The sequence below is a fragment of the Ammospiza nelsoni genome, chromosome 9 (genome assembly GCF_027579445.1).
Source record: "Ammospiza nelsoni isolate bAmmNel1 chromosome 9, bAmmNel1.pri, whole genome shotgun sequence".
Classification (NCBI taxonomy): Eukaryota; Metazoa; Chordata; class Aves; order Passeriformes; family Passerellidae; genus Ammospiza; species Ammospiza nelsoni.
Genome location: NC_080641.1, coordinates 20,171,265 through 20,197,942, shown reverse-complemented (window position 1 = coordinate 20,197,942; position 26,678 = coordinate 20,171,265). Strand labels below are relative to the sequence as shown.

General features: G+C 40.4%; 1 protein-coding gene across 2 annotated transcripts in view; it reads right to left on the bottom strand.

Moving 5' to 3' along the window:
- TGFBR3 (transforming growth factor beta receptor 3) overlaps positions 1-26,678 on the bottom strand; it is a 108,825-nt gene that overhangs the window by 39,560 nt on the left and 42,587 nt on the right. For both annotated transcript variants that reach the window (XM_059478547.1, XM_059478548.1), the window contains exons 3-4: positions 25,206-25,390; positions 8,580-8,717 (exon numbers count right to left, since the gene is read on the bottom strand). In XM_059478547.1, the coding sequence (XP_059334530.1) occupies positions 8,580-8,717; positions 25,206-25,390 (323 nt within the window). The remainder of the gene's footprint in view (positions 1-8,579; positions 8,718-25,205; positions 25,391-26,678) is intronic.

The following is a 26,678-nucleotide window of genomic DNA, read 5'->3' as shown; positions in this document are numbered from 1 at the left end:
TGTGTAGAACATGTAGTAGAGGAGTGTATCTGCTCAGAATAAAATGAGAATATTTGAACCAACTACTGGAGCAGCCTACAGGGAGATCAGAGTCAGCTGGTGTTTATTGATATTGTACTTTGACGTAATTTCATCCTCTTAAAGAGAAAAATAAAGCCACAGATGGAGAAATATCAGGTATTCCAAAACTCAAAAATGCATCTTTTGTTGTTCATAAACCCATATACAACATACTCGAATCATCAAAAGAACAATTCTCTTCAAGTGAATAAGAAACATGCTGCTTTTGAAATTACATGCCACACTTGTGAATCACCTATCAAATTTGCATAGTCCTTACAGCCACAGAGGTGTGATGGTTTCAGGCAATGACAAAATGTTTCATTTTAGTGCTCTCAAGACCACATGCAGTCATCATAAAATTCCACTTGAAGTTCTCACATTTTTGAAAACATACACATGAGGAGCACTATCTTAAATACATTTTAGATTTTAATTCAACTTCCTGGGAGATACTCAGTTTTGCAGCTACCAAAGATCCTTATATAATTAATGCTGTTCAATGTTTTCTAAGGATGAAAGCAGAACCTTACAAGATCAGAGAGCAGACTCCTGCACATCTTTGAATCTTTATATATGTAGGAAGAAGATCCTGGGATTTTCTACCAAAGCTGAATCTGTGTCAAATCAAGTGGAAATTTCAAAATGCCTAAGGAACAGTTACTAGAATGATAAAGAAACAAACAAGAAAATCTGTGGAAAGGGGAAATCTGGTACCAAGGTTTAAGGCTCAGCAGGAGTTTATTAATTGCACACAGGTAACTGCCCACTTAATTTAACAACATCTTAATAGACTCAACATAACACTTGTTTGATATGAGCAAAATAAGGCAGCAGAAGCTTTTCCAGGGATTCTGTTTCAATTTAGAGGCAATTCAGTGGAAGAAGTGAGAGGAGAATTAAAGCCTATCTATGCAACTGCAGCTATAGTTTCCACTGGAATCAGTGACTCAGTAACAACCTGTTGTGATTTATTATCTCCACATCACTAACACCAGTAGTCTGCCAAAATCCATTGCCTGCTTCTGTAAACTTCCACTGGCTAAACCCCCTGTTTACTGAAGCAAGCAAAGAAAGGAAGGAGCCATGACCATACAGAAGAAAAAAGACTCCCAGGTGCCTGTTCCAGGTCCTTCAGCCTCCTGCAAGACTGGTTTGGGAATACACCTCAACCACTAAATGCCCAAACAGTCTTTGTTTCCTCGCTCTTGAAGGCTGGATTAACTTAAAGTCCACATCTTCCTGACTAGCAGCTGTCTTGGTCTGAAAGTGATGGTGCTGGGCTCCTAGAGGGACCAGGAGGAGGAGGAGGAATGCTTAAGAGCAGTCAGAGGCAGCAATGAGAAAGATCAGCAGGAGATACAAGAGGCAGCATCATCAGATCTGGCCTATCCACACTCCTAACACGAGTTCTGGTTGGAACAATGACCCACAGAGACAGCCCACTCACACAGCTGAAACAAACACCACACAATAAAGGTTGAGTTCTGAAAGTTGTCTTAAATCACATGGGATCTAGTATGAACTCTGTGACACTCTCAGCAAACCAAGCTCCCCAAAAAAACACCAGCCTTTGAAGTCTCGAGAAAGAAGAATCTAAGGCACAAGGACCTGCCTGGTTTCCCGTGGAAATTTACTGGCAATTTGGTTTTCTTGAAATATTTCTGCCCAAGCTGAAGTGATTACAGTGAAAGCAGAGGGTAGCTATAGATCATAAAATTTCCCTATTTTGGGACATCACACATACAGAATGTTTTTACTATACTCTGCATATTCATTTCATGTACTCCATCTTGCTTCCTAAGCCAGAAATAGCAACTCTCTTCTGCAATGTCTTCCTGAATGAAGCTTTGGAAAAAAAAACCCAAAAAACAAAAAAACCTCAACCCCCTGGATATTTAAAGATGCCTTACTAGGGTTATTGTACTCTTAAACTCCTTTTACATGCATTATTTTCAAGCATCTATTTACTACTCTGTCATTTTCTGCCATTCCTACTGCTGACCAAATCCTTCTGCTCTTTTCACAAGAATCACCACCCCAGGTAGCCTGAGGTCCCCCTAATATTTCTGAGAATAACCCATTTATATAGACTTTAGAAAAGCAGTATTTTGCCAGGGTTGAAACATGCCAGGAGACAAAGTCTACAGGGAAATTTACCATTGTGAAAAGCATAGTAAGAGTTACTGTTTACTAAACACTGCTTTTAATTTGGCACAAAATTTAATTTTCACATTTTTTCAAAGGCAAGGAAACAGTGTGGGGATGAAAAGGGAGAATATGAACTTTTCCAAGTGGAAAAGGGCAACTACAGGATTATTTCCAGCTCCTGAGTAGAAGAACGATGAAGACTTCTTAAAAAAAAAGCAAACTCAGGATTCTACAGTAATGTAAAGCTCCTTTTAAATTCCTCTTCACACTGTTACACAACACTGAAAATCTATGCTTTTACTTTGAATAGTGAAAGGTCACTATTTATACCAAATTTATCACTAGTCATGCATTTCCTATCCTTCCTCACTGTTCTCCTAGCAGAGCACTCTGCTCACATCTGGGTCTGTTTAACCAGTGATTGGAAATTTAGCCTCCTGATTTCCCGTTAAATACTAGGCACAGGAAAACAAATAGCACTTGTTTTTCAGTGAGTTTTGTCAGTCATCCAAACCTAGTGCAAACCATAGAACAGCCTGTGGTTTGGTGGCAGTGACCCAAAATTTGTGAACCATATTTTCATGAAGTGAGAGGAATAAATCAGCAATTGGCTAAAGCAATAAGAACATGGATTTTTTTTCTTAGAAATACAAAAATTACTAATAATTAAACTCTTAATTCTATCACTTCATCTTCTTTAAAGCTTTTATCTTTTCAAATCTCAAACCAAGAGCAAGTGATCTGGTTTTGTATTTATCATTACTGCTCTGGCTTCCTCCATTTCAGTACCTTAACCCACACTCACTCCTAGCTCTTGCAAGGAAGGTTATTTGTTTGCATAAGTGTTTTCTTATCAATAACTTTTACTCATTCAATTGCCTGAATAACTAACTCAGAGAAAAAGCTGAAGCATCACTTCTTAAATCACACATTATATAAAATCACATATGTAGATATTTAAGGGGGGTTTGGATCTTTTCTAACAGGAAATCACAAAGGATTGGGATCTTTTTTCATTGATTTAATTCTCACTACTTTCACTTGCTGAGTAAAGACATTCCTAGGCTATAAAAGCAATTGAAAAAGCTACCAAATATAAAGAAAAAAAATTACTTTCTGAGTAGCACCTATAAAACCTTTCTGTGCAGTTTCATAAAACTTCTGGTTTTCTGCCAAGACATGTTCGCAATAAACTAGCTTTAGGGAAGGAGAGAAATGACGACTTGATGGGAAGGAAGGAAACTATTTTGCTGTATGAAAACCTAAAAGTGGGCTGGTGGAAGAGGTCTGGTAATGTTTTTCTGCAATACTGACTTGCACCAAGATCACAGGTAAAAGCAGTTTCTACAGTAGTTGTCTAGTATACATAAAACTGTGATGTCATAATCTAACCAGTCTGATCACCTGTGAACATGTCCTTCAACTTCCTCTCCCCCTCCCCTTTATAATGCAATTTTGGCATTTATTCCCCGCAGAGGAAAAAAATTAAATGTAGCACAGATGAGAAGCATTCCCCTTGCTGAACTGAACAGAGCTTCCAACCCATGCAACGCTCTTGAGAGGGATGAGCCCAAAAACACTTGAACAGAAAGGGCCCAATTCCCAAATTGTTGTATTTCTGTGACATGTACAAATATAAAACCAGACCAATATGACTACATGCACCAGGAACTGAAGTGATGATTTACAGTTACTTAGGCCAGGCAGTCCATGCACTAACCCATTTCAGGTATTTTTGGACTGAAATGCCATGATACTAAGGTACATTTATTTTTAACACAATGAAAATAAACTCCAAGCTTATTTTACTAGAATTACAATAATTTCACAGCATCACCTACTTCACCCATCAATATACAGCAACTCATGCAGAGTCTGAAAATAACCTGTCCATGCTAAATGTATTGTTAACACCACACTAGGCAGACACCATATATTCTTTTCTCTTTCTCGTGCACACACAGAAAATTTTTGTCAGGTTTATATCAAGATGCCCAGATTTTCTCTTAAGACTACTCACTAGTGTTCTTTGTGATTTATAGATGGGGAAGCACCCCGAGAAGCAAAATGACAACACAGGAAACAGAATAGTGAAGCACAACTGCCCTTAGCAGCCATGCCCTGTCATGAAGGCTTCCCTCAAAGTACTGTCACTCTGAGAGAATCACTGTGCTTCCATTCAGTGCCACTTTGGAAAAAACTCTTCATTAAAGAAATTCTGATGCTAACCCAATAAAAGCTTTGGTTTATCTGGGCACGCTACCTAATTTTAATGACAATTTATTCCACTGTGAGTTTAGCCACCAGTAGGCATTTTGTGAAAATGAAACCATGAGTTGTTTCTATGAAGATAGAGCACATAAATCACTGAGTGAAACTGTGCATTACATGATAGAAATAAATGCAAAACCACACATGTACACCAAATCTACATGTCCTCACTGAAAAAATGTTTACTAAGAAGGTAATGTGTGCTTCCCCCATACTACAACCATGCACCCAAAGCCTGGATTTTCTCTCACATTCATTTTAAGCTTCTTAACTGATGGAGGACCAGGCTGAAGGCAAAAAATCTATGCTCAAACTATGTGATAAGAAGTTAAACTCCAGCCCTACTCAGTAGTACTGTATTTTCCCAGGTTTTTGGATATGTGCTGATACAAGCTTTAAATCTTTTCATCCTTCCCTGGGGCAGCTTTAATGGAAACTCAAACAATAAATTCACAGAATGAAGGAAACACACCATTTTGCTGATGAGGCCACTGAGAACACACAGCACTAACTCTAGCCTCTTCTCCAGTACAATCATCATTCAAGCTCAGTGTGCCTTGGTTTCTCCACCTGTACAGTGCTAGCAGCACTTGTGATCCAGTTCATCATCTGCTCATATCCTGGAGACAACTTTGTTAGAAATAACCTTGCAACTTATAATACAATTAATTTTTAATTTTTATTTAGTTACTTACTTACTCAAAGCACACGTCCCTGTAACAGTTTGAGAACTTTATTATGATACTTTACAAGGAAAAAAAGAGCTAATATTAAAAAGAAATAAAGAGTTAGGACTTTACTAATGGTTCCATGATCATTTCACTACAAACTTGGATCTGGCTCTAGCAGTGTGGTCTTTATCAGCAGCAAGTCCCAGAAGTTGTCATTTAAATTTCTTTACACTACCTACCACTCTAACAAGGATTTAATCAATGAAAGTCATTGCAATTCATACTTTACATACAGTATATTAATAAAATGGTGAATGAATGTATTGTTTGGAAAGTTGGAAGGAAAAGCTGGAAAGTCAACTAGTATCTTGCCTGAGGCTTCCATAGAGACAGACACAATAGTTATGACACTCCTGTGGTATGCTTGCCATGGAATTCATGGGCACTAGATAAGTTTCTTCTAATTCTAAATCTTTCATGATTCAACATACTCAGTCTTCTGTTCTGGCTATACATTTAAGGAGACTGAACAAGTCAGAGCCACAGAGCTAAGCATTTTTAAACAAGGGCTAAGGAAGCATGCTTTGCACTCTGCAGCCCTTGGAGCTGCTATTTACAGTCCTAGGGTCAGTTGTCTGGAACTCACTGAAGGCTCTGGCACAGAGGCAGGGAACCTCTCAGCAACTAGGGCAGAAGCAGGATATCCCTCTGCCCCACAGCTTACCTAAAACAAGAACCCCTGATTCTGGAAAAGGACAACCTTTCCTAGGATACAAACTCGGGGGATGCGAATTAGCACAGCTCAACACAGGCAAACAGCTCTCTGCAGAACTAGAGCCCCTTGATCTCTGTTTGGCATACTGCACTTGCCTACAGGTGCTGCCAGGACTTCCTCCACATTTTTCATGTTTTCTGTGCCACATGATTCTGTGCTGTTTTTTCAGAAAGCTTTTGGGAAAACAATGTATTTGTCCTTGTGAGCAGAGTGGAACTGTGGAAAAGCAACAGATGGTGACCACATTTAAAGTTGTTCAGCCCATAACCTCATGGCTTATCATCCCGAGATGCCCTGAGAAACAGGGCCATGAAAAGTGGGAAGGCTGATGAATCCATGGTAGGAGGCTGAAGTTAGCTTATGTTTACAGCAAAAACATCACCTTAGGGAAAGAACAAAGTGAACTTTAGGAGTGAGATGGATGACAGACACTAAAGTGGGAGAGGTAAAGGTGGATCAGTACTCTGGCATTATGCAATCTTGTTCTTTGAGCTCTTTGTAGGAAAGCAAAATAGAAACCTTAACATGGTGGAAGGAAAATTACACAAATTCTTACAGCACTTAAGGAGATCCAAAATTGTTATGGAGAGCGAGCTATTCAGATGGATTAGGGATGGGTTAACATTGAGAGCCAGTTCAGTCCCTTGCAACAAAAAGGCAAGGTCCCATGGGCAGCAGCATTATCCCAGCATCACAGGCTGGCAGGATGGCACCAGGCACCACAGCATCCAGCCCTTACCATGACCAGCAGAGATTAAGAGTTGGAGTTGTGAGAGGGGGTATTTGATTTGAGTCCCCCCAACACTGCTGCAAACCTGCAGTGCCTACCAGGTATTCCTGCCCCACCTGAGAAACAGTACACCCCTCCGTGCAGCATCAGTGGCCAAGTTCACCATGGCAGTTCTTGAGGTCAGGCAACTTCTTGCTTGGCAAGATCCATGACTGCTGCTGCTCACCTCTTCAAGCCTGAGCTTGTAACCAGAAGCACCTGAAATAGTTTTCTGCAGCAAACACTTATCTAATGGTACAGCTTTGGCAGCCAGAGCCTCAGGCACATCCCTATTGCTCCTATGCCTTAATGCAGGCTGCTGAAACCCCACTGAGACAAACCAAGCAAGCTCAGCACCATCAGCTGAGCAGAAATACAGGAGTCTCAGCAGGCCATCTCTCCATTCCCTGAGCAAGATAAGGGGAGAGGGAAAATCCTGGGTGCAGAGGAAGAACACAAACTAGCTGAACTAAAACTAGCTGATAGGAAATAGGAGTGATGATGTGTTGTAGGAGAAGATCAAAACTAAACTGGAAGTAAGTCCAAGGCTTTATTATATGATGAAAGATCCTGCTTCTTTTGTCCACAAGAGGAATGAGGACTCGTTACACTGTTGTTGCACATGTTGTTCCTCAGTCATTTCCTCAGCAGACCAGAACTGTACTGGTTGCATTAAGGACACATAACAGGAAGATAACAGTCATGAGTCTCCAAAACAGCAATGAAAAACCTAAGATTGTAAATACCTTAGATAAAAACAAAGCCATATTCTTTGCACCAATCAGTAATACACTGGAAACAGGACTGAGTCCTTTGAAGTTCAAAATATCAAGGCTACTCCTACTCTTATATGACAGCTTGATGACAGGAAAAAGAAAAACAATTCCAGAAAGCTTGTAGTGTCCAGCAAGTGACAGAACTCTTGGTGCCCTCCACCATGTCACCACCACACCAGGTCAACTGAGAGAGCAGTGTCCCTTCTCAGAGTTCTAATGCTGCACCACAGTGCATCCTCCTGTCCTGCTGATACACAGTGACACAGCTGAGTTCCCCCTGGGTGCTGCAGAAACAATCTTGCCTACCACTGTCAGCTGTGCTGGAGGAGCAAAATTAAGCCCTATAAGGACACTGCTAAAAATAATCAAGTTCAGTTCTGCAATTAGAGTTGAATATAGTGAAAGCTGCAACTTTCATAAAGACAACTCATGATTAGACATGATGTCATGCATTAAAAACTTAATCCAAACAACTTGTCTGTTTCACTACAAATAGCAAACTTGAATGTCCTGGCAAACTGTAAGAACATGATTTACAAATACTAGGTAATATTTGGATCTTGCATTATAAGCAGTGCTCCAGTCTTTCTGAGAAATAAAAATGACTTCATTCTGGGCTTAGCTTGGTCATTTCAATAGACCAAAAATTCATCAGAGACATAAACCATAGCTGGAGATATTAAGCTCAATAGATACAAAATTTTGTTTTGGTCTCAGACGACACAATTAACATCCACTCTTAATATTTCCAATAGCTCTGAGGCTTTTTGCTTTATGGTACTGTTAGACTTCCAATCTGCTATAACCTCACAGCTTTTTGAACTCTAATGGCTGTTAGTATTAATAGTTGTATGACGTGCAGATTCTGAAAAGCAGTTTTGCTTTCCTTTCCTTAAATTCACATAACAAGTAATTGGCTACTTTTTCCAAACTGCTTTGCCCTACCATCTAACTGTTCCCCAGAGCCCTACAATGAAACTTGACCCTCTCTTAACTTTTTTTTTTAATCTAAAGTTTGAAAATTTTCCAAATGAATACCATTAACTCCATGCTTATGTGACAAGCAGCTATGACAGAGAGCAGGCCAGAGGACTGTGTACACTTACAAAGAAAACTCTTCGGATTCCAGGTGCCAATCTTTCTGTTTTTAGCTTCCAGACCAAAGGCAAAGGAGAGTTGAGAAGAAACACCAGAGGCTTCTGATGAATATGCACTGATGAAATTGGATTCAAATGTAATGTGACCTACAGAAAAACACAGAAATATGTGAATACTTCCTGGAATTTGAAACAATGAAGCAAAGGTAATTTATATATATACATATTATGATTCTTAGCATTCAGACCTCTTGACTCAAGATTAAAGACTAATCTACTTCCACAAAAGTCAGTCAACAGAACACAGAGAAAATAAAATATGAAATAGTTAACATTTGTGCTCTATGCTTGCAGAGCACTGCTAAAAAGAAAACCTTGGCAAATGCTGATGAAAAATATCTTATGCAAAAGGTCAAACCACTAAGCTGAGAGTTGGAGAACAAGGAGATAAAAAGAGTTGCAAAGCAAACTCTGATTGCTGGTTTCTAGATGGTAGTCTACAAGGCTGGCTTAGAGTATAAAACCTCATCTGCTGATTCTGTTAAGGACATAAATCTGGCCTGCAAAACAAATAAAACTAAACAAACAAAAACCAGGAGGAACAAATCCAGAAACACAAGCGAGCACTACATTACTTTATGGAAGTAATTCCAAAAGAAATTTTAACATACACTAGGGAAAGAAAATGCCTGTGCTCAGAGGTTAAAAAAATACACAGGGTAAATGATCTGAGCAAAGTGGACATCATGGAAGTGAGGCAACCTGTTAGAAGTGGCTTTGAAACAAGCAGTTTGCAGTTGCTGGAAGTCCTTCCTGCCCAGCTCCTCGTACCCCAGCACTGCCCTTCTAGAAAGGGCTCAGTGTTGGAAAAAACCATAACCAAACACACGACAGCACAGCCTGGCCTTTTTTGGAATATACAGACTTGCAATTGATATTACAGTGGTTTTTGTGGCACCTAATAAGCCGTGTAAGCAGTCAGGATTTAGCTTGATACTTCATCCCACATTACAGAAGAAACCTCTAGTGTGCTATGGAGAGATGATCTACCATAGACTGAGCAGGGAAGCTGATGTCCTACCACACTGATGACAGGCAGGTTCCCTGACAATCACAGCTCTTTCTAAAAAAAGTACAGAGGAAGCAAACATGAACACAACCACCAGTTTGAATGGCGGCAAACAGAAATGAGCACAAAGATAATTCACAATTAATTCTGTATCCTGCTAGAGAAATTAAAAGGATATTTGAGATAGAGAAGAGGGACTATGTATAGTTCATTGCATGATTCTTATATGGTGGCAAACAACCATTAGTTTACCAGTAAAGTAAATGAAGATTCATCCAGTAAACTAACTAGATGAAAGCTAGAGACCAAATTGAAAACTAGGTACCTATTATTGTTGAAAATATTTTCCAAAGTAGACAGAAGGGTGGTTTTAGTTTGGTTGGTTTGGGTTTTTTGCTTTGTTTGTTTTGTTTTTTTTTTTTTTTTTTCCCTTTGGTTGGTTGGTTTTTTGAGGTTTTTTGAATTTTTTTGAAATTTTTTTTTATTTATTTCACCTTGAAAAGTTCACCATCACTATAAAGTCACTGCCAGGCCCTGGTCTCAGGTCCAAGACACCCAGAGGACAGCAGAAAGACCTTTTATCACTACTTAAGAACTTGCAAGAAAGCTAGCAAACAGCTGGCTGTGCTCTCACACTAACTGGTAGCAGTTGCTTACATGCAGAATGCACCAGATTCTGAAATGCCACTGACCAAAGGTGTCTCAAGTCCCCACAGTGACAGACATCACATCCCACACACACACCACTGGGAGCACCCAGGACATCCCTGTCCTCCTCTTCGTTAAGCTTGATTAAAAGTTGTTGGAAAACTGAGTAGATCCATATTTGTACTAAAGCCAAGCTGCCCTAAAGAAGGAGCTCCTCTCGTGGCAGCAGCTGGGCAGTGACAGCCATGCCTGCAGGAAGGTCAGGCAGTGCCATCTCCTGCTCCTGCAGCCACCTCTGGCACCACCTGGCCTCTCCAGCACAGAACACATCTCAAAGAAAACACCAAGTACAACAGACTACCAAGAACCACATTTCCCTCTATTTTCTGCCTCTAAAGTATTTTATTCTTTCTCATTTTAGCAAAGTGCAGGGTGGTAGTGCTCTCAATTCTAATGGGAGGACAGAGACCTGAAATGCCAAACAGTCACATTCTTAGCTACAGAAACTGCTTTGGTCTACCAGCTATAGAGCCAAAGTAGCTCTGTTACCTGAAAATAAGAGAGAAATTATTCATTTTACAAGACTTCTGGTTTGTTGTTCTGTCTAGAAATGGAGAGGTGAAAGTAAAAAGGAAAAAGTGTTTAGAACTACTATTAAATTCATGACAATTAAGCAGCTTTCATTAATTCTTGAGGCTTTTCAGCTATAGTCACTGCTAATTAATAATAAGCTGTTAAAACTATTAAATGTAATTACCTTGTTCTAGGTTTATGTTTTCTCACAAAACAATAAAAACATTGTAATCTCAGTTTAGTAAAATAGTCCAGTTATATCTTTTGAAGTTCTGATCTCAGAAATATGAGCTCAAATTTCATGATGATTTTTTTCAGCTTCAAATGGCATAAAGCGCATCCAACGTATTTCCAAGCCAAATAATAACTGACTTCCTTTGATGCTAGATATTGATGAAATTACTTATAATATAGTTATGTGCTTAAATAAGCAAGAATAAAAACTAGTAACAATGCTCTTGCACTGGCCAACAAGAGGACTCAGCTTAGGCTTGCATCCTGGCTGTGTTTTTATCAGAATGGCAAGTCAATGTAAAAGATATGGCTCTTATTAGAAACTTCCAAAAATTTTTGCTATTTAAAACCTCCATTATTTATTAAAAGCAGGAATGATACAATACATGTAACACACTCTGAAAACTTCATCTCAGAAATAGCCGGGCCAAGTCCTTTGGGTAATAAGGACATGGAGAAGTACCTCTGTTTCAACTGATCTCAGACAAATTTGTTCAAAACCAACATCTATCAGACAAGACAGATGTTTTAGAATTCATGAAGATTTCTTCCTGTTGTTTTAGTCACATGAGAGCACACAGAGCAATCATACTGCCTTAGTGAGAAAATCAGAGACTCTTCGCAACTGGGTCTGCTATCAGACTTTGTAGTTGCTATTCCCTCAGCTTGTAAAATTAAAGATGTATATAATGCATCTTTTTCAACCAAGTTTTTCAAATTTTTCAAGCAAACTGCTGGGGAGTTACCAGCACCCAAGATCTTTACACCAAAACCCTGCTGCCAAGCATTGGGTTTTTTACACTGCATAACTACAGTCAGTGGGTATCACAGGGAAATTTCAGTCCAAGTACAGCAAGCATGGTCAGAAGAGCTCACCAGAGAGGTGGTAATGTGAGAGAGGGTGGTTTGAACTGCAGAGTCCAGGTGAAAGCCTGGACTTTTAATATGCATCAGAGGCATTTAAATGCCTCTTCCCACTCCTGCTTCAGAGATTGAAAGGCTTAACAGGACTCTAAGGTGTTAAAAGTTACGACATCAACACAAGCACAAGTTCTTTAGCTGTGCCTTGCTGAGCTTTCTGCTGTCACAGCTGTGCTCCCATTGACTTGTCCCTTTGCTAAGTTCTGGCATGGCTGCCCCCATCCACAGCACTGCACAGGAAGATCCTCATCCCTACTCTCCCTACAGCAATCTCAACAAAACACCATTTCTGCCGCAGTGTCCCCACTGTGGCTCTAGTTATACCATATATTAGCTGAGTCCCAAGTGATCCCCCTCCCCTGGACACCTTTCTGTCTCATCTTAGCTCAAGAGCTATTCAAGACACATCCTTTCTCATGGCTACAGTTCACAGTACTTTTAGAACACAACACAAACTGACAGAAGGATACGCAATTGCTTTAAACCACCAGAAAAAAAAAAAGTTTCTAATTAATAGCACAAGAGATAACTACAAATTTTCCCTTTCTTTTTGTATTTTCACAGGCAAAATACCTATTACTCAATATTTATGGAAGTCTTGCCCAGAAACTCCATCAGAAACTAATCCTATGCGTGTTTAGTGCTGCAAAAAGTGTTTTGAAGACATGGGGTGAAACTCTGAACTCTGTGAACTCTGTAGTAAAGTTCCTAACTTTTTTCTAAAACTCCCACATAAGCTTTAAAAAAAAAAATAAAAAAAAATCAGAGATCCAAAAAGGGACATCCTCCACCCATTCCTACATTTTCAAAGAAGCTTATACGGTACAACATACTACTTGATTCATTAAATGGACTTGGGCATTTTAGGTCATCTAGTCCATTTAAAAAGCTGCTATTGCTTTGCCTATATTACTTTAAAAACATATGAAGCAGACAGCACCACAACAGTGCAGGAAAATAAGTCAGTGTGGTCCAACACATTCCTCACTCCCAGTGAAGGGCTCATCTGATCACAAAGCTGCTGCACAGCCAACACTTTCATTGTGCAATCGATAGCTAGGCCAGACCTTCTGGGCCTGTGTGTCAGCAATGGCTCTCTCAGCAAGGCTCAACTTCGGCAGCTGTTTGTCAGAGGAAGCTCCTCTTCAGACTGGTGTCTGGCCCCCTTTGGCACACACTCCTCCAAATAATACATGACTAACTTGTGAGGAATACAAGGATTTGGTCATAGCTGAAAATGATAGGCTTCAGCTATTCTGAAAATGTCAGAACAAAACCTACACGTTCCTCTTTAAAGCATCCAGGTCCAAGGGGGCTGTGAAGCCCCGAGCTTGTGTCCTGTTTGCTGGAATGCATTTGCCCTCCATGGGCACAGTGCCCACTGAAGCTCTGCTGGCACTGCTGGCTGCCCACTCTGCACAGCTCCTCCAGGGCTCCAGCGGCAGCAAGGTTAAGGCGGCTGCAGAGGCTCCTGTCCCCAGAGATCAGTTTCATGGAAGGCTGAGGATCACCACAGAAACCAACTACAAAAACAGTCCACGGGCTCCTGCCCCGCTACTCTGCTAAAGCAATTTGTACTACGTGAAAGGCAAGGACACAAATGCTGAAAACTGATCAAAGTAAATGCTGCTGTTAAAGTACCATTTTGTTTTGCTGACTTCAAGGCATGAAATCACAGGCTCTGTGTTTTGCTCTAAAAAGATGAAAGCTAAGTGCCAAGGATTTGTAAGGTTGAATTAACTATTCCGGCATGAAGACCTTCAGATAAATCCATAGCACATTTTCCAAAACAACCATTACAAATCTGTGCTAAAAAGCCAGGACAAAATATGTGGTGTTGTATTGAATTACACTGTCTAGGCTTGGACAGCTGTTCTCTAAAAAAGAAGAAAAAAAGAATTTTAACTCTCAGATCACTTAAGTACATTTTCTGACTTATAAGTGATGCAGTAAAGACAGATTTATGACATCAACTCATTACTCTGCTGCAAAGATTAAATTAACTCATTCAAAGCAGGCAAAATTTAGAGCTGAAATATGAAAATTTACACCTATCTCTGTCCTAAGTGCTTTCACTCCTTTTGTTAATACAATATTTATAGAACATAGTTTATTCTGATATTACAAGTCAAAGAAATTAATATGGAGCAACTTATTTTTACAGTTCACTTGTGTCTATCAGTATAGGAGATTTGGAATTTCTACTGAAATTCACTAGAAAAAAATATAATGTTAGTACATCAGCCATAATAGAATTCAGTTAAGGATTAATCCATTAATCCAACTCAACTGGTGACATCTGGTACTGCACCACTTTTCAGAAGTGTTTATCAAGTACTTTGGGAAGGATCCTTTTCTTCTCCAAATAAAAGTCTAGAAAAAGCACACTCTTTAGACAGGGATTGTGATTCAAAATGAAATACTGTTTTTTCCTCCCCCTCATAGTTTTGCTATGCTGCCTGAATATTGTGTTACAGATTTGATACCAAGCCAGCTATAGTAGATCACAATACCCAGCTTTTGAGAGCCAACAGTTTCTGAGAGAGAGTTTGCTGATTTTTCCAAGAAACTTAAAATATGTTCACATGGTGTTACTGCTTGAATGTAACTTTGCTCTCAGGGTTACATATTTGCATTCTTAAATCAAATGATTGTATAAGCAGGTTCCTAAAAGCACACAAGATCCTACTGCTTCCCTTCTGGGAAGGTTCTCCAACACAGACTCTTTGTTCAGACAGGGCAAGCACCAATTTTTGAAAACTCACCTCAGCAATCAGAAGATCTGCAAAACAGTATCAAAGAAACCACTAACTGCAGGGAAACTGCAATGGCACTAAAAGCAAGCATTCATACCCACAGAGAGTTACTTTTTCTCCCACAGAACCCAACCATGTGCCACCTTCCCAGTCCGTGCCAGGGACACACCATGCCACCTTCTCTGTGCCACAGCAGCACTCATGGATGCTGCTGCGGCAGGGACCTGTCCCTGTGGGAGAGAGCAGGGAGAGAGCTGTGATGCACGAGGCACAAGGGAAGGAAAGACCCGCTCTTACTTGCAGGATGAGGCACAACTCAATCCTTAGGGAATGGATCTGAGTCCCAGGTAGCATCTACCCAGGTACATGGGGACTGAAGTTCATTTCCAAGGCTCATGTAACACTCTATTTTAAAATCAACCCTTTGCTTATTTTACCCTAAGTACACGATTGCAAATAGATTGGCATTGCCTGGACCTTCTCGCCCACACAGTACTAGAGAACCAGATTGACTAAACAGCAGTTATAGCTCAGTTTAAAAAATCATGGGAAAGATTCACCTCTGGCATAATTCCACTGAAGCTACTGGCACTAAACCAGAGACAGATGAGGTCCCATACATTACTTATGGAAGAGAGAATACTATTGCACAATCTCTTGACTGTTACAATCTACCACCCAAACTGGAAAACTAGGCTCCATAAAAAAGAAGATAAGAAAACAGAAAAGTTGATAAGGACTGCCCAACTATGACCTGTGGCCCACTGCACTCTCTTCATTAAGTAGGTGTTTGAAAACTCCTTTTCCCTTCACCCTCGTTTGTCCTACAATAGGGGATAAAGGTCAGGGTATGCTGTGCTAGACACAAAGAGCTTAAAAGTCAAGTCCTACAGCACATGAACATGCCAACATCCACTAACAAATTATTTTGAATTATGCATGTTGTTCCCATTAATAACGATTCACAGGAAAATCGGAGAATTACAGAACAAGCTGAGTTGGAAGGGACCCTCAGTGATTACTGAGTCCAACTCCTGGCCCTGCACAGCACCATCCCCAAGAGTCACACCCTGTGCCTGAGAATGTTGTCCAAACACTTCTTGAACTCTGTCAGACTTAAGGCTGCGACCACTTCCCTGGGGGTTCCAGTGCCCAGCCACTCTCTGAGTGAAGAACCTTTTTCCAACATCCAACCTAAGCCTCCACTGACACAATTTCAGGCCATTATCTTGGGTCCTGTCACTGGTCACCACAGATAAGAGATCAGTGCCTGGCCATCTCTTCCCCTCATGAGGAAGTTGTGGAATGTCATATGGTCTCCCCTCAGTCTCCTCTTCCCTAGGCTGAATAGACCAGCTAACCTCAGCCATTAAAGGACAGCCCCAAAACAGCTAGAAAACTGACCTGCCCATACACTGACTTCATACTTGTATCTAACAGTTGGGTGAGAGAGAGCCCTTTAGAACAAAAGCCTAAGGGCTTGCAGCACAGTCAAAAATTATCTGTAGTTCTGCCTCCAGCATAAGCTCTGGTATGTTTCTTGCCCCAGTATTAAATGACCAAGCTGAGGGTCTGTGTAATAGGATGGAATTGCAGCACATTTAGATCTCCTCCTGTGGCTTGTAATTCAGCTGCTCCCCACAACAGACTAAAAAAATCAAATTACAAATAAAATTTAGTACTATAACATTATCAAAGACATCATGTGCCAGATGAGTATGCTGCATGACATTAAACATACTGCTCTGTTCCTGGCAGCAGAGTTGTCTGTGTCTGGTTCCTAACTGGTAGTTTCCTGCACCAGTGATACTTGCTCCTCAAAAGTGGAAGAGCAGGCAACCACGCTGGTAAGGTTCTACTGGCAATGCAGTGCCTGTTCAGAAAGCACCACAGCTCACATAGCTTTAAAAAATTCTGGCACAAGGAGACATTACAAAACAGTTCTTCTAGCTTCATGAAAACATTGGGCTATTTCTGCCCAGAGCTTACTCACATCATTTATTTTCTGACAAAAACATAGCAAATTAATTTCTGATGTTCCTAAGTTGTTATTCTAAGCTGAAGCAGCCAAATGCTAATAATTTATGCAAATACCCAGGTAATAAAAGCTATTCCTGACACAAATAACCTGGCAAATATACAGGACAGTTATTGAAGTCCTATTTGCAATAGAAAGGGGTATGACTTTTCACAGTGCAAGAATAATAACAGTAAAAAAACTTGAAGGTTTAAGGTGGATATAAGGACAGAACACAAAGGGCAATAAATGTATTATCATAAGTCGTACTGAGACAGCTCCGTAACTATCATCTTGAAAGTACAACCAAAGTGTGTACTGATAAATTTTATGTAGATATCATACACATACTGCCTATGTTAGCTTTGTTACCTGAATTATACAAATTCCAGCTTCCCCTGTGCATACACATATCAATTCAATTTTCACTGAATGTGTTAAGCATTACATGCTTTGAGAACCAGAATTCTCTTTCTTCCTGAAAAAGAAGATTTTTCAAAAACTTCTGTCTGCAGCAAAGAAAGCAGTCTCTGCACACACAATTCTGCTCAGCTTTGCCAACCAAATGTAACTCTCACACAACAATCCCCACTGTGGTCACCTGCAGAGCAAGGGCTGCCCACAGTGACCAGCCCCATGCTTTGGTCAATAGAAAACTGATGCCCATCAGTGCAAAGCTGGGACCCTTTTGCCCATTCTGTCTGTGACCTGATCAAGATGCTCAGGCTCCCAAAGATTAAGTGAAACCATTTGTGCCATGTGCCTTTCTGCAGATCAGCCAGGCTTCCCAAAGCACAGTGCTTTGCTCAGCTTTGCATAAATCAGTAGATGTCAATACCATTCACATGGCATATAATGAATCCTGAGGGGACAGTCTTCTTTTGTGGGAAAATTCCTTGTTGGCTTTAGATCTGTTAAAGTGCAGAGGGTTTGTCCCTATACACCACAAGTACAACATCTCCCCTACTGTTGCTAGTGGCCTATTCTAAAATGGTACCATCACACTGAGTTTTACCTCAATAATTCAGGTAGAAAACTCATGCAGAAATGAAACAAATTTCCAGGTAAGTTTCTAGTCCACATTTATTTGTACATATATTGCAGATCTAAGTTTTCCTTCAGTGCATTGCCTGAGCTGCAAATTTTAATTTGCTTTACCTTCTCCCACCCCTGCCCTAAACTATTACTAAATAGCTGTGTAACAGGTGCCCAGTGCCCTGAAGAGAAAAAATGGATGTGGAGGCAGTTAACTATGTCAGAGGATATATGAGTACCTACTAAAAAGCAGCTCCTGTCCCAAAGGAAAAGCTTCTTAAACTGAGAGATAAAAGACATATGACAAGTATCTGCCAGGACTGTTTTCCTTAAATGCATTTGGAGCCTTCTAAACTAATCTACACAGGCTATTTCAGGTAAACACAAGTTTCCACTGCCTGTATTTTCAACAAGTTAGATAGATGCTAGCCACCCAGCAGAAACTACAGAGCTGCACTAATGTATCACTAAAGTAGTTTAGTGTTTGCTACTGTATAAGTACACTGCTTATGTTTCACAGGGAAATTAAGAGACTCTTCTAGAGAAACACAAACTTGAGTGTTACCAAAGTGTTATCAAAAGCAAGATCCACATAAAAACACTCAACCAATTAAAACATTTGTTGTTCTTCCATCTTGCCACAGCATGGTTTCACATTTTCAGCTGATTCAGGAGCATGGCTGTCAGGCATGGCAAGCTCCACACAATTTATGTTGGAAATTTTCCTCTGCACTGGGAGGCTGAAGAAGAACGACTTTATTAATTCCAGCTTTTGGTTCAAACAGACACTCTAGAGAACAACATAAATATGACCCCTCCTGACAAATGTTGCTCCAATATCTCACACATACATGCATGAGCCCAAAGCTAGACTGGAACCTGACCATGGAGTTTGGGATATAGATGGACTGCTGGAAATGTCATCATTTCCTTAATATCTTTTCTCGGAGAAAGCAATTACAGACAAAGCAGTAATTTATAAAGAAGACATGTCAGAGGCTTTGAGGAAACTGGAGACCATGAAACAAATCACAGCCTATGATCAAAAATCAACACACATCTGCCTGAAAGAACCGTGTGAGCCCACGTGCACAGTGTGCTTACACATCCAAGCCTCAGAGAGACAGGAAGAGCCCATCCAGTAAACAGCAGCAGCCTTCTTGCTCTCTACAGCCCTGCAAGAGCACAGCAGTACCTGCTGCATCTTGCCTCAGAGGAAAACAAGGGTCCAGTTTACAGCTCCCAACACGACATTTTAAGCAGCAGTCAGCAAAACCCAAAACTGTGAGCAGCCAGAAAACTCACACTGACGTTTTTCCTTCTGAAGCCGCTAGCGTTCTGTGGTAGGCCCTGGCAGGGCTTCAGCCACCGCTCCACACAGCTCCCTCAACTGAGAACAGGGCTCACTTTCTGCACACAGCAAACAGCCCCATTTCTAAAAACAGAAAATAGCAAGGCTTTGCACAGTGCTTTCCAAGTAATGAGATGTCACTGCTGCCTCTTTAAGGCAGACACGCGTCCAGCCACGCTCCTGCAGGACATAAGGCTCTGTACAAACAGACTCCTCTGGCCAACACAGGACTTCCTCTGGCAGTTCTGCTGGGCAGAACATGAAAGGACTGCCAAATCCAGTGACCAGCAAATCCTGAGCTGGCTAAAAACAACATGCAAAGACTGCAGTCCAGACAAACAAGATGAAAAAGCCACATTAAAAAAGGTGGAATTTTATGCAAGCACAGATGCCTCCAAGTGCTAACAGAGAGGAGAAAGAGCATTGTAAAGGCTTTCAAACAACAAGCAAACTCCACTTTCTTAAAAATATGGTAATGCCATGTTCATCCTGAAGGCAATTAAGACATTAATGTCATTTTAATGTATCAGCCGCATGGGAGATGCAGCTTTCAGCAGACATGGAGTTACCTGAGACACTGAATGATTATGATTTCTGTGGCACATGCTTCCACTACTTTTAAGGCTTTATAAGGTCTATAATGTACTTTTTCTTCTGATTTAGTCCAGTACTCCAGCTGGGCTCTTGGGCATGGCTGTGCATAAAGGGAGTAAAACAGCAGCCTGTGAAACCATTCTAGTGAGCCAGTGGAGCTACCACAAACTTTGGAAATTACCCAGGATCAAAGATGCATGTGATGAGGAACTCCTGCTTTCCAAGGAACAAATACAGGGTGTTCCTGGAGTACATTTGCCACAGCATCACTCACAGCTTGACTCTGAGACCTCACTGGCACAGAGCACTGGTGGAAGCAGTAATTCATCTGGACTTCCCATTCTCAACCTTCTTAAGTGGCACCCTTCCCTCACAAAACATCATGCAAAATAATTACAATAAAAAGCAGTAGTCAACCTCAAATTTGACAGAGAGTCTTGCAGGTGGCCAAACTCCTTTTCCATTGTTATTCTGTATACCCAGGATGACTGATTATGTTGCGTCTGCACAACTTCATGAGCCACACGTCATCAAGGAACAAGAAGTAATGGATGAAGTGATCAAATTAACCTTGATGGGCTCAGTATAACAGGAGAGCTGGCCAGCTGAAGAGGCTGAAGGTTCAAAACCCCTGAACATGCATTGAAACATGCAGGTCTGCTGCTAGAGCTAGAGATCCACAACTGCTGCCAAGCTAAGGTGGTCAGAAAGTCAAGAGGCAAGAAAAGAAAAGCACTGTTGCTAAGTTCAGAATTTGTCTGTACCTTGGCAGAGGCACAGTGCTTTGTTTTATCTCTCAAAGCTTCTTTTTCTAAAGCAGCAACTACTTTTCTTCAAAGCAAAGGCCTTTGACCTACCAGAAATACTAAATATACCCATGTGCAGCACTGTGTATCTATTCAAACAAATGAATAGGTAACAAAATCCTCACTAACTCCAGCTGTCAAGTAACAAACCTTGAATTCCCTTCCTGCCTGCAGTCAGCACATGACCTCCAGGCTCCCTCTGACCATGACTCTGGTGCTGCAGGTCAGCATGTTTTAAATATGCCCAGAAAGTGGCCCCTTTATCTGAGCTGAATCTCAAGGCTGTTCCTGGATCTCTGGATGCCTGAGCATGAAACAAAACATTTTTCCCTTACATAGCCTTGGGTATAGCTGTTGTAGTATTGAACTTCTGAAAACAGTTAAAACAAACACATTGAGAAATACAGTAAATATGCAGCATAATAGGCAACATGAACTGGGTTTTCACCACCTTCACCTAGATCTTCAAAATTGTAAAAACCAAAAACACTGTGACACAGAAAAATTATCCTGAATTCAGGATCAGCCTATTACAACTAGCCTATTCCAGGAGCTAACAGCCATTTTAATATCATGTTTACTCTCAATGGAAATTTTAAAGTTGTTATTGTTAACTTTTTACAGAGTAGCACTGATTAAACATTGGGAAAAAGGTCCGTCAAATTATTACAGCCTCAGTAGCATTATTCGAAATTATAAATATAAAGACAAGTCCTTAGTTTTCCTGCCTTCATTTCATAGAACACATGTTAAACATCTGTATCAGGCATAACATCTCAAAGTTTTTGAGGATGAGGATGTCAATGAAAACAATAGTGACTCCATTGCCAGGAACTCTGATTCCATGTATTCATATGTATTCAATCCTAAGTATTCACATGAGATTAACTTTATATGCCCCTCCTCTCTCCTGTTAACTATTTCAATTGTAACTGTGTGCCCGAAGAAGCTCAGGGAAATTCAACCAACAGGCATAAGAAAAGAATCCTCCATTTATTTAGGACTTGATAATATACTTGAAGAGTGACTTTGATTTAAGAATAATCTTATGCTCTTCTATACACATTTTTCTGGTGCAAATTTCTAGAGTTTCCAAGTTACTCTGCAAACAATAATTCTTTCTCAGAACAAACAGCTCCATGAGGAAGCAACTATCTCTTTTCCAAAAACTGAGAAACTGAAGTAGTGAAGATACCCAAAGTCAAAGAGAAAGTTATTGTAAGAGTTCAGTAGTTCCTGGCATTCAGCTGAGACTCAGATCAGTACAGAAATGCACACACGCACTCACTTCCCCAGGAATATTTGATCAAATAAAACAAACAAAAAAGGCTTGCATTTTTCTTGCCAAGTTCAATATAAACACTTGAGGCTATTACATGCACCCGTATTCTATTTCCTATGATAAAGCATGGCCAAATATGAATTGTGATAAAAGACATTTCTAAGAAATATTTGAAAGAGATTGGAACTGTGGGGGTTCTTACTTGAAGAAAGAAGATATTCCCAGTCTCAACATACAAGATTTCATCCCCATGGGATTAATGAATTAAAATACAAACAAATTCCTTGAAGATCATAAATGTGATAACAATATTTCATTATATGAGCTTATATTTACCAGATTTCTGCCATAACACAGAAGTGGTAAACTACTGATTCAGTTTCACAAAGACTGTTCAGAATACACACTCCTATACATTTCCAGTCTGTCTTTTGTTTTCTTTTTCCCAGTTTATAGGGAAGGACAAGCACTCAAATCTTACTAACCCCTACTGAAAAGCCTGCCTGCATCACCCCTGCCACGCACCCTCCCCCTCATCAGCCACCCCTTAAATTTGCAAATGCTTGTTGTCTGTATATTCTACAGGAGTGTCAAAGAGAGTTAAATTAATGCATACACATATGTTGCATCTTTATGAGAGCCATGATAACTGCACAAGTATGTTTAATGCATGAACTCTCCAAGGGATTTGCTAGGTGAAGTTTACACTCCTCCCAGCAAGTAAGGAATGTGTCATTTAGCAGCATTCTAGCACAGTGCAGGTTAAAAACAAAACAACCCAACCTCCTCCCCCAAAGCAAGACTTCACTTAAAGATTTTCAGAACTTGCATTCCATATCATTAAACTTCAGCCAACCTCTGAACAAATACATGATTTATTTAAACATGCTTTCGATGTTGCTAAATCTAAGTAATGTGCTGTCAAACAAAACTACTGGTTTTATTCTGGAGTCTACTGGAAATACTACATGACAAACAGATCTCTACCTTTGCTATCAGCATTTGCAGGCAACAGGAAATACCTCAGCTGGTAAATCAAGCTCATGTAACTTAAGGTGATGGGTGCATTCTACTTTTAGACAAAGGGCCACTTGGAGTTGGTTTCTACAATAATGGAAAAGATAACATTTGCTCTGCTTTGTTCTCTGAGCCTGATCCTATAAGTAAAATCTGATCTTTCCAAGTTGTTTACACTCTTTTGCTCAACACTGTTGCCAGCAAACCTTGCTCCAGCTTCCTGTGCATTTTTAGAGCAGCCATCTCCAAGCGCCATGACTGGAAATTGCTCAGGAAATGGGAGAAAGAGGCCACAGGTTTCAAATGCTGAGATCTATTCAGTGCCCTACACTTTAGCACACCCCAAAGCACACAGACAGGACAGCTTAGGGCAAACTGCTTTCTTAGCATAAGCACATCAGATGAGCCTCAAGCAGCCTCTTTCTGCTGGACAGCAAGTATTTTTACTCAAAGCCAAGTGTTTAATTGCAGCACCGTGTAACTCTGAGCAGGCAGCAGGGCACAGCCCTCATCCCTGTGCAGCGTGGCTGGCTCACGCTGTGCGCGCACACGGCCAGGCCGCACAAAGCTCCGTGTCACGGCCCAGAGGGAAATTTGGGCTTATGCAAATGCACTTGAGTCATGCTGCTCTCTCGGGAGGTACAAGCTCCAGCTCCAGCCCATTTCATGCCTGCCTGCCTGCCTGCCTGGGCACTCTTTAGTAACCAAGGAGTTACAAGTTCCCTCAGTATCACAGCCTCAGAGTGCAGGCACTCTTCTGCCCACTTTCAATAAAACTTGTGATCACCTTGCGAGATCTACTCACACCAAATTTGCCTTTGACTTAGCAATGGATTTAAAGTTTCCTGGGAGATGAGAGAAGCACTGAAAAATCTACAGCAGAATCACATACAGCTATTTATTTCTCATTGCAAACTATGCTCAAAAAACCCAAAACAACCAACCCCAAATACCCTCCCCAAGCAAACAACCCACAAAACCCAAAAAGCCCAACAACTTGGGCTTCATGTCCAGAGAACTGATCATACCTACACCTTTTTCAGTCTTTCACAGTGTACTTAACAGGCTGATTATCCGGTGCCTGGTATACTAAGAAAGGTTTTAAGAACATCAAAACAAAAAATAATTCCCAAAACAAGTTCCCACACCACCACTACCCCCTCCAAATATAAAAATATCTGTTCCTCATTCACAGTCCCACCAAAAAAGCGTAACTTTTCTATTCATCTCATTACAGTAGAAGATCTGACAATTTTGATTAATGGAAGCCAATAAGGTATCTATTGAAAAAACTGTAAGTAATTTTTGTCATCATAAACTAGACATTTAAGACCATATATATACTGAAAATTAACACAACAGCTGAAATTTCATGGATGCATACAATACACATTGAGCTGAAGTCACCACAAACCCAACAAGGCTGATACTGAAGTCAGTGGAAAGACTGATTCTGGCCAAGGGAATCTGCCTTCATTTTAATCACTAAGAAAGACTCCACTTGAAAGTTCTTTCAGCACAGATTTAGACCCTCTTTTCCTGAGTTTCTCCCTGTTAGATCATCATCTTTGTTCTCTCTTTACAAATTCTCTAATTGTGTATCCACACGGTGCTCCCACAGGACACAGTAGTAAGGATTTGTGTGTGTAATACTGTAAGAATATGAACTAAAAGGCTCAGCTGTCATGGCATGCAATGTTTTCTTTGCACTTTGGCACTCTGTTTTGATGTGTTTTGAGAGTAAACAACAGTATGGAACAACCTTACATCAAAAATTTTATTCTATTGTTGCTTTCAGAACAGCTGAAATTTTTGCCAGTCCCTCCAAGTGCAGCACACATAAGTAATTAGACTACCATAGTCAGCAACACTTGCTTTCTGTACAGCAGTCCCCCCCCTCAGTGAAGCATTAAGGCTGTAAAAGAATCTAAACTTCAGTATTTGTTTATAGTGGTCATGGCAGGGTTCCAAAGGTATTCATGTTAATTTACAACACATTTAGGTAAACGACCTGCTTTTGAAGACAGCCAATTCTGCAAAGGCCTGTGGGAGATCTAAATCTGTTTCTTATTTCCTTTGCCCACCCCCTACCTTTTTTGAGTATACTTTGTGGTTGCGAAAGATAATGAAGAGGGTGGCTAGGTATGGAAGCAGTTTATTCACATGACATGTAAAGTGTAGGTGGACAGTCTCCATGCAAATTGCACATGGTTCTTTGTGGTACTTTGGTGACAATTCAGAAATAACTTTATGCAGCAAATTAACATATAACAATCCCATTTGCAGACATACTTATCACCAGGGATCTGGAGAAAAACTAATTCCCCTTTACCTCTCTTTCATGATGGCCAAGACCCTCCTTGGGGTTTCTGAGATTGAGGACGTGCACCTCTTGGGGCAGGCTCGTCGTGCCCCGGCTTGCACAGCCAGACAGGACTGTAAAGCTTTCCAACAAGGCATGGACTGGGTGCGAATTGTTAACAGGCGACAAGACACATTCCCTCTGAGGCACAGGACCTGCAAAGAAAGACACAGACACACATCACTGGGAGAAAAAAAAGCAATGCATTGTTTATACTTGTCAGATAATGATGATCCCTTTGTTCAGAAAATCCACAGGAGCACAAGCAGAAGCTTTGTGCTCATTCTCCACAAAATTAAGACTTTTACTCCCATTGCACTTCTAAGTCATCCTGAATATGCTAACTCATTGGTTCATTTCTCTCTAACAGTCTAAATTTTCAAGTATGAATTCCAAAACTTAAGGTATTTTTTTCTTTACCAGGGAGAAAAACAAAAAGAGGGGAATAAAGTCTAAAAAAAACCCATTTAACAAAACAAAAAATAAACAAAATAACCAAAAACAACCAACAATCCCAAAAAACCAAACAAAAAACCCTCCCCCCACGACCCCTGACAGCGGTCAGGGGAATTGGTTTGTCTTAGATGTTTATGTCAAACACTTTTCTGCAACTGTAAATGCCATCATGTGTATATAACAATGAAAACTTTCTATCAGAAAGGTAATTATGTCAGGAAGGATTTGAGTGAGCTGGATTTGTTGCTTTTGAAGCAGTGCTGATTTATAGTGAACATCATTCAAATACACTATACAAAACAGCAGGCATCTGTCACATGATAAAATGAAATGTTTGTTTACTGAGTCTATTTTGTGTCTGACAGCAATTATCTGCACTGATAACAGTTATCTAGTCCAAAACAGAGTGTACGCCCTTTCAAATAATCACCACAGCATGATGTAGTGCCATACTCTTATATAGTACGTGAGACCGTGTGATGTGATAGAGCAAGATAGCACAAAAGCAAAGCATACAGAGCAGTTTACATTTAAACTATATCCCAGGAAACTAAATCAAGACAAATATTTATGAAAAGCAGCCCTGCTTTTCCAAAATGGCTCAAGCCCACCCCTGACAGTAACAGATACATGTATGTTTTTGATTCAGAAGGTCGCAGGAGAACATAATTGATTTAACCCCTAATTTGCACCAAAGTCACTCAGATAAGAATTAGACTCACATGAACCAGTCAGTTCAGAGGCTGCCAGGCATAAAAGAGAAATACAGGCAGAAGCACAGGTTTTTTTCCAAATTGAGCACATCTGCAATTGAAGTAAAATGCTTCCTTTGAAGGAAGTTCAAAATAAAGAAAATCCTCAGCTGATTAAATGGAACAGCTCTAGCTGGTTTTGTCAAGTCTAAAGCCAGCTATTGTCACACTAGAGATCATCTGATGCTGGGGTACACTTATGTTTAATTGTATTAGCACTGACCTACACTTCGCT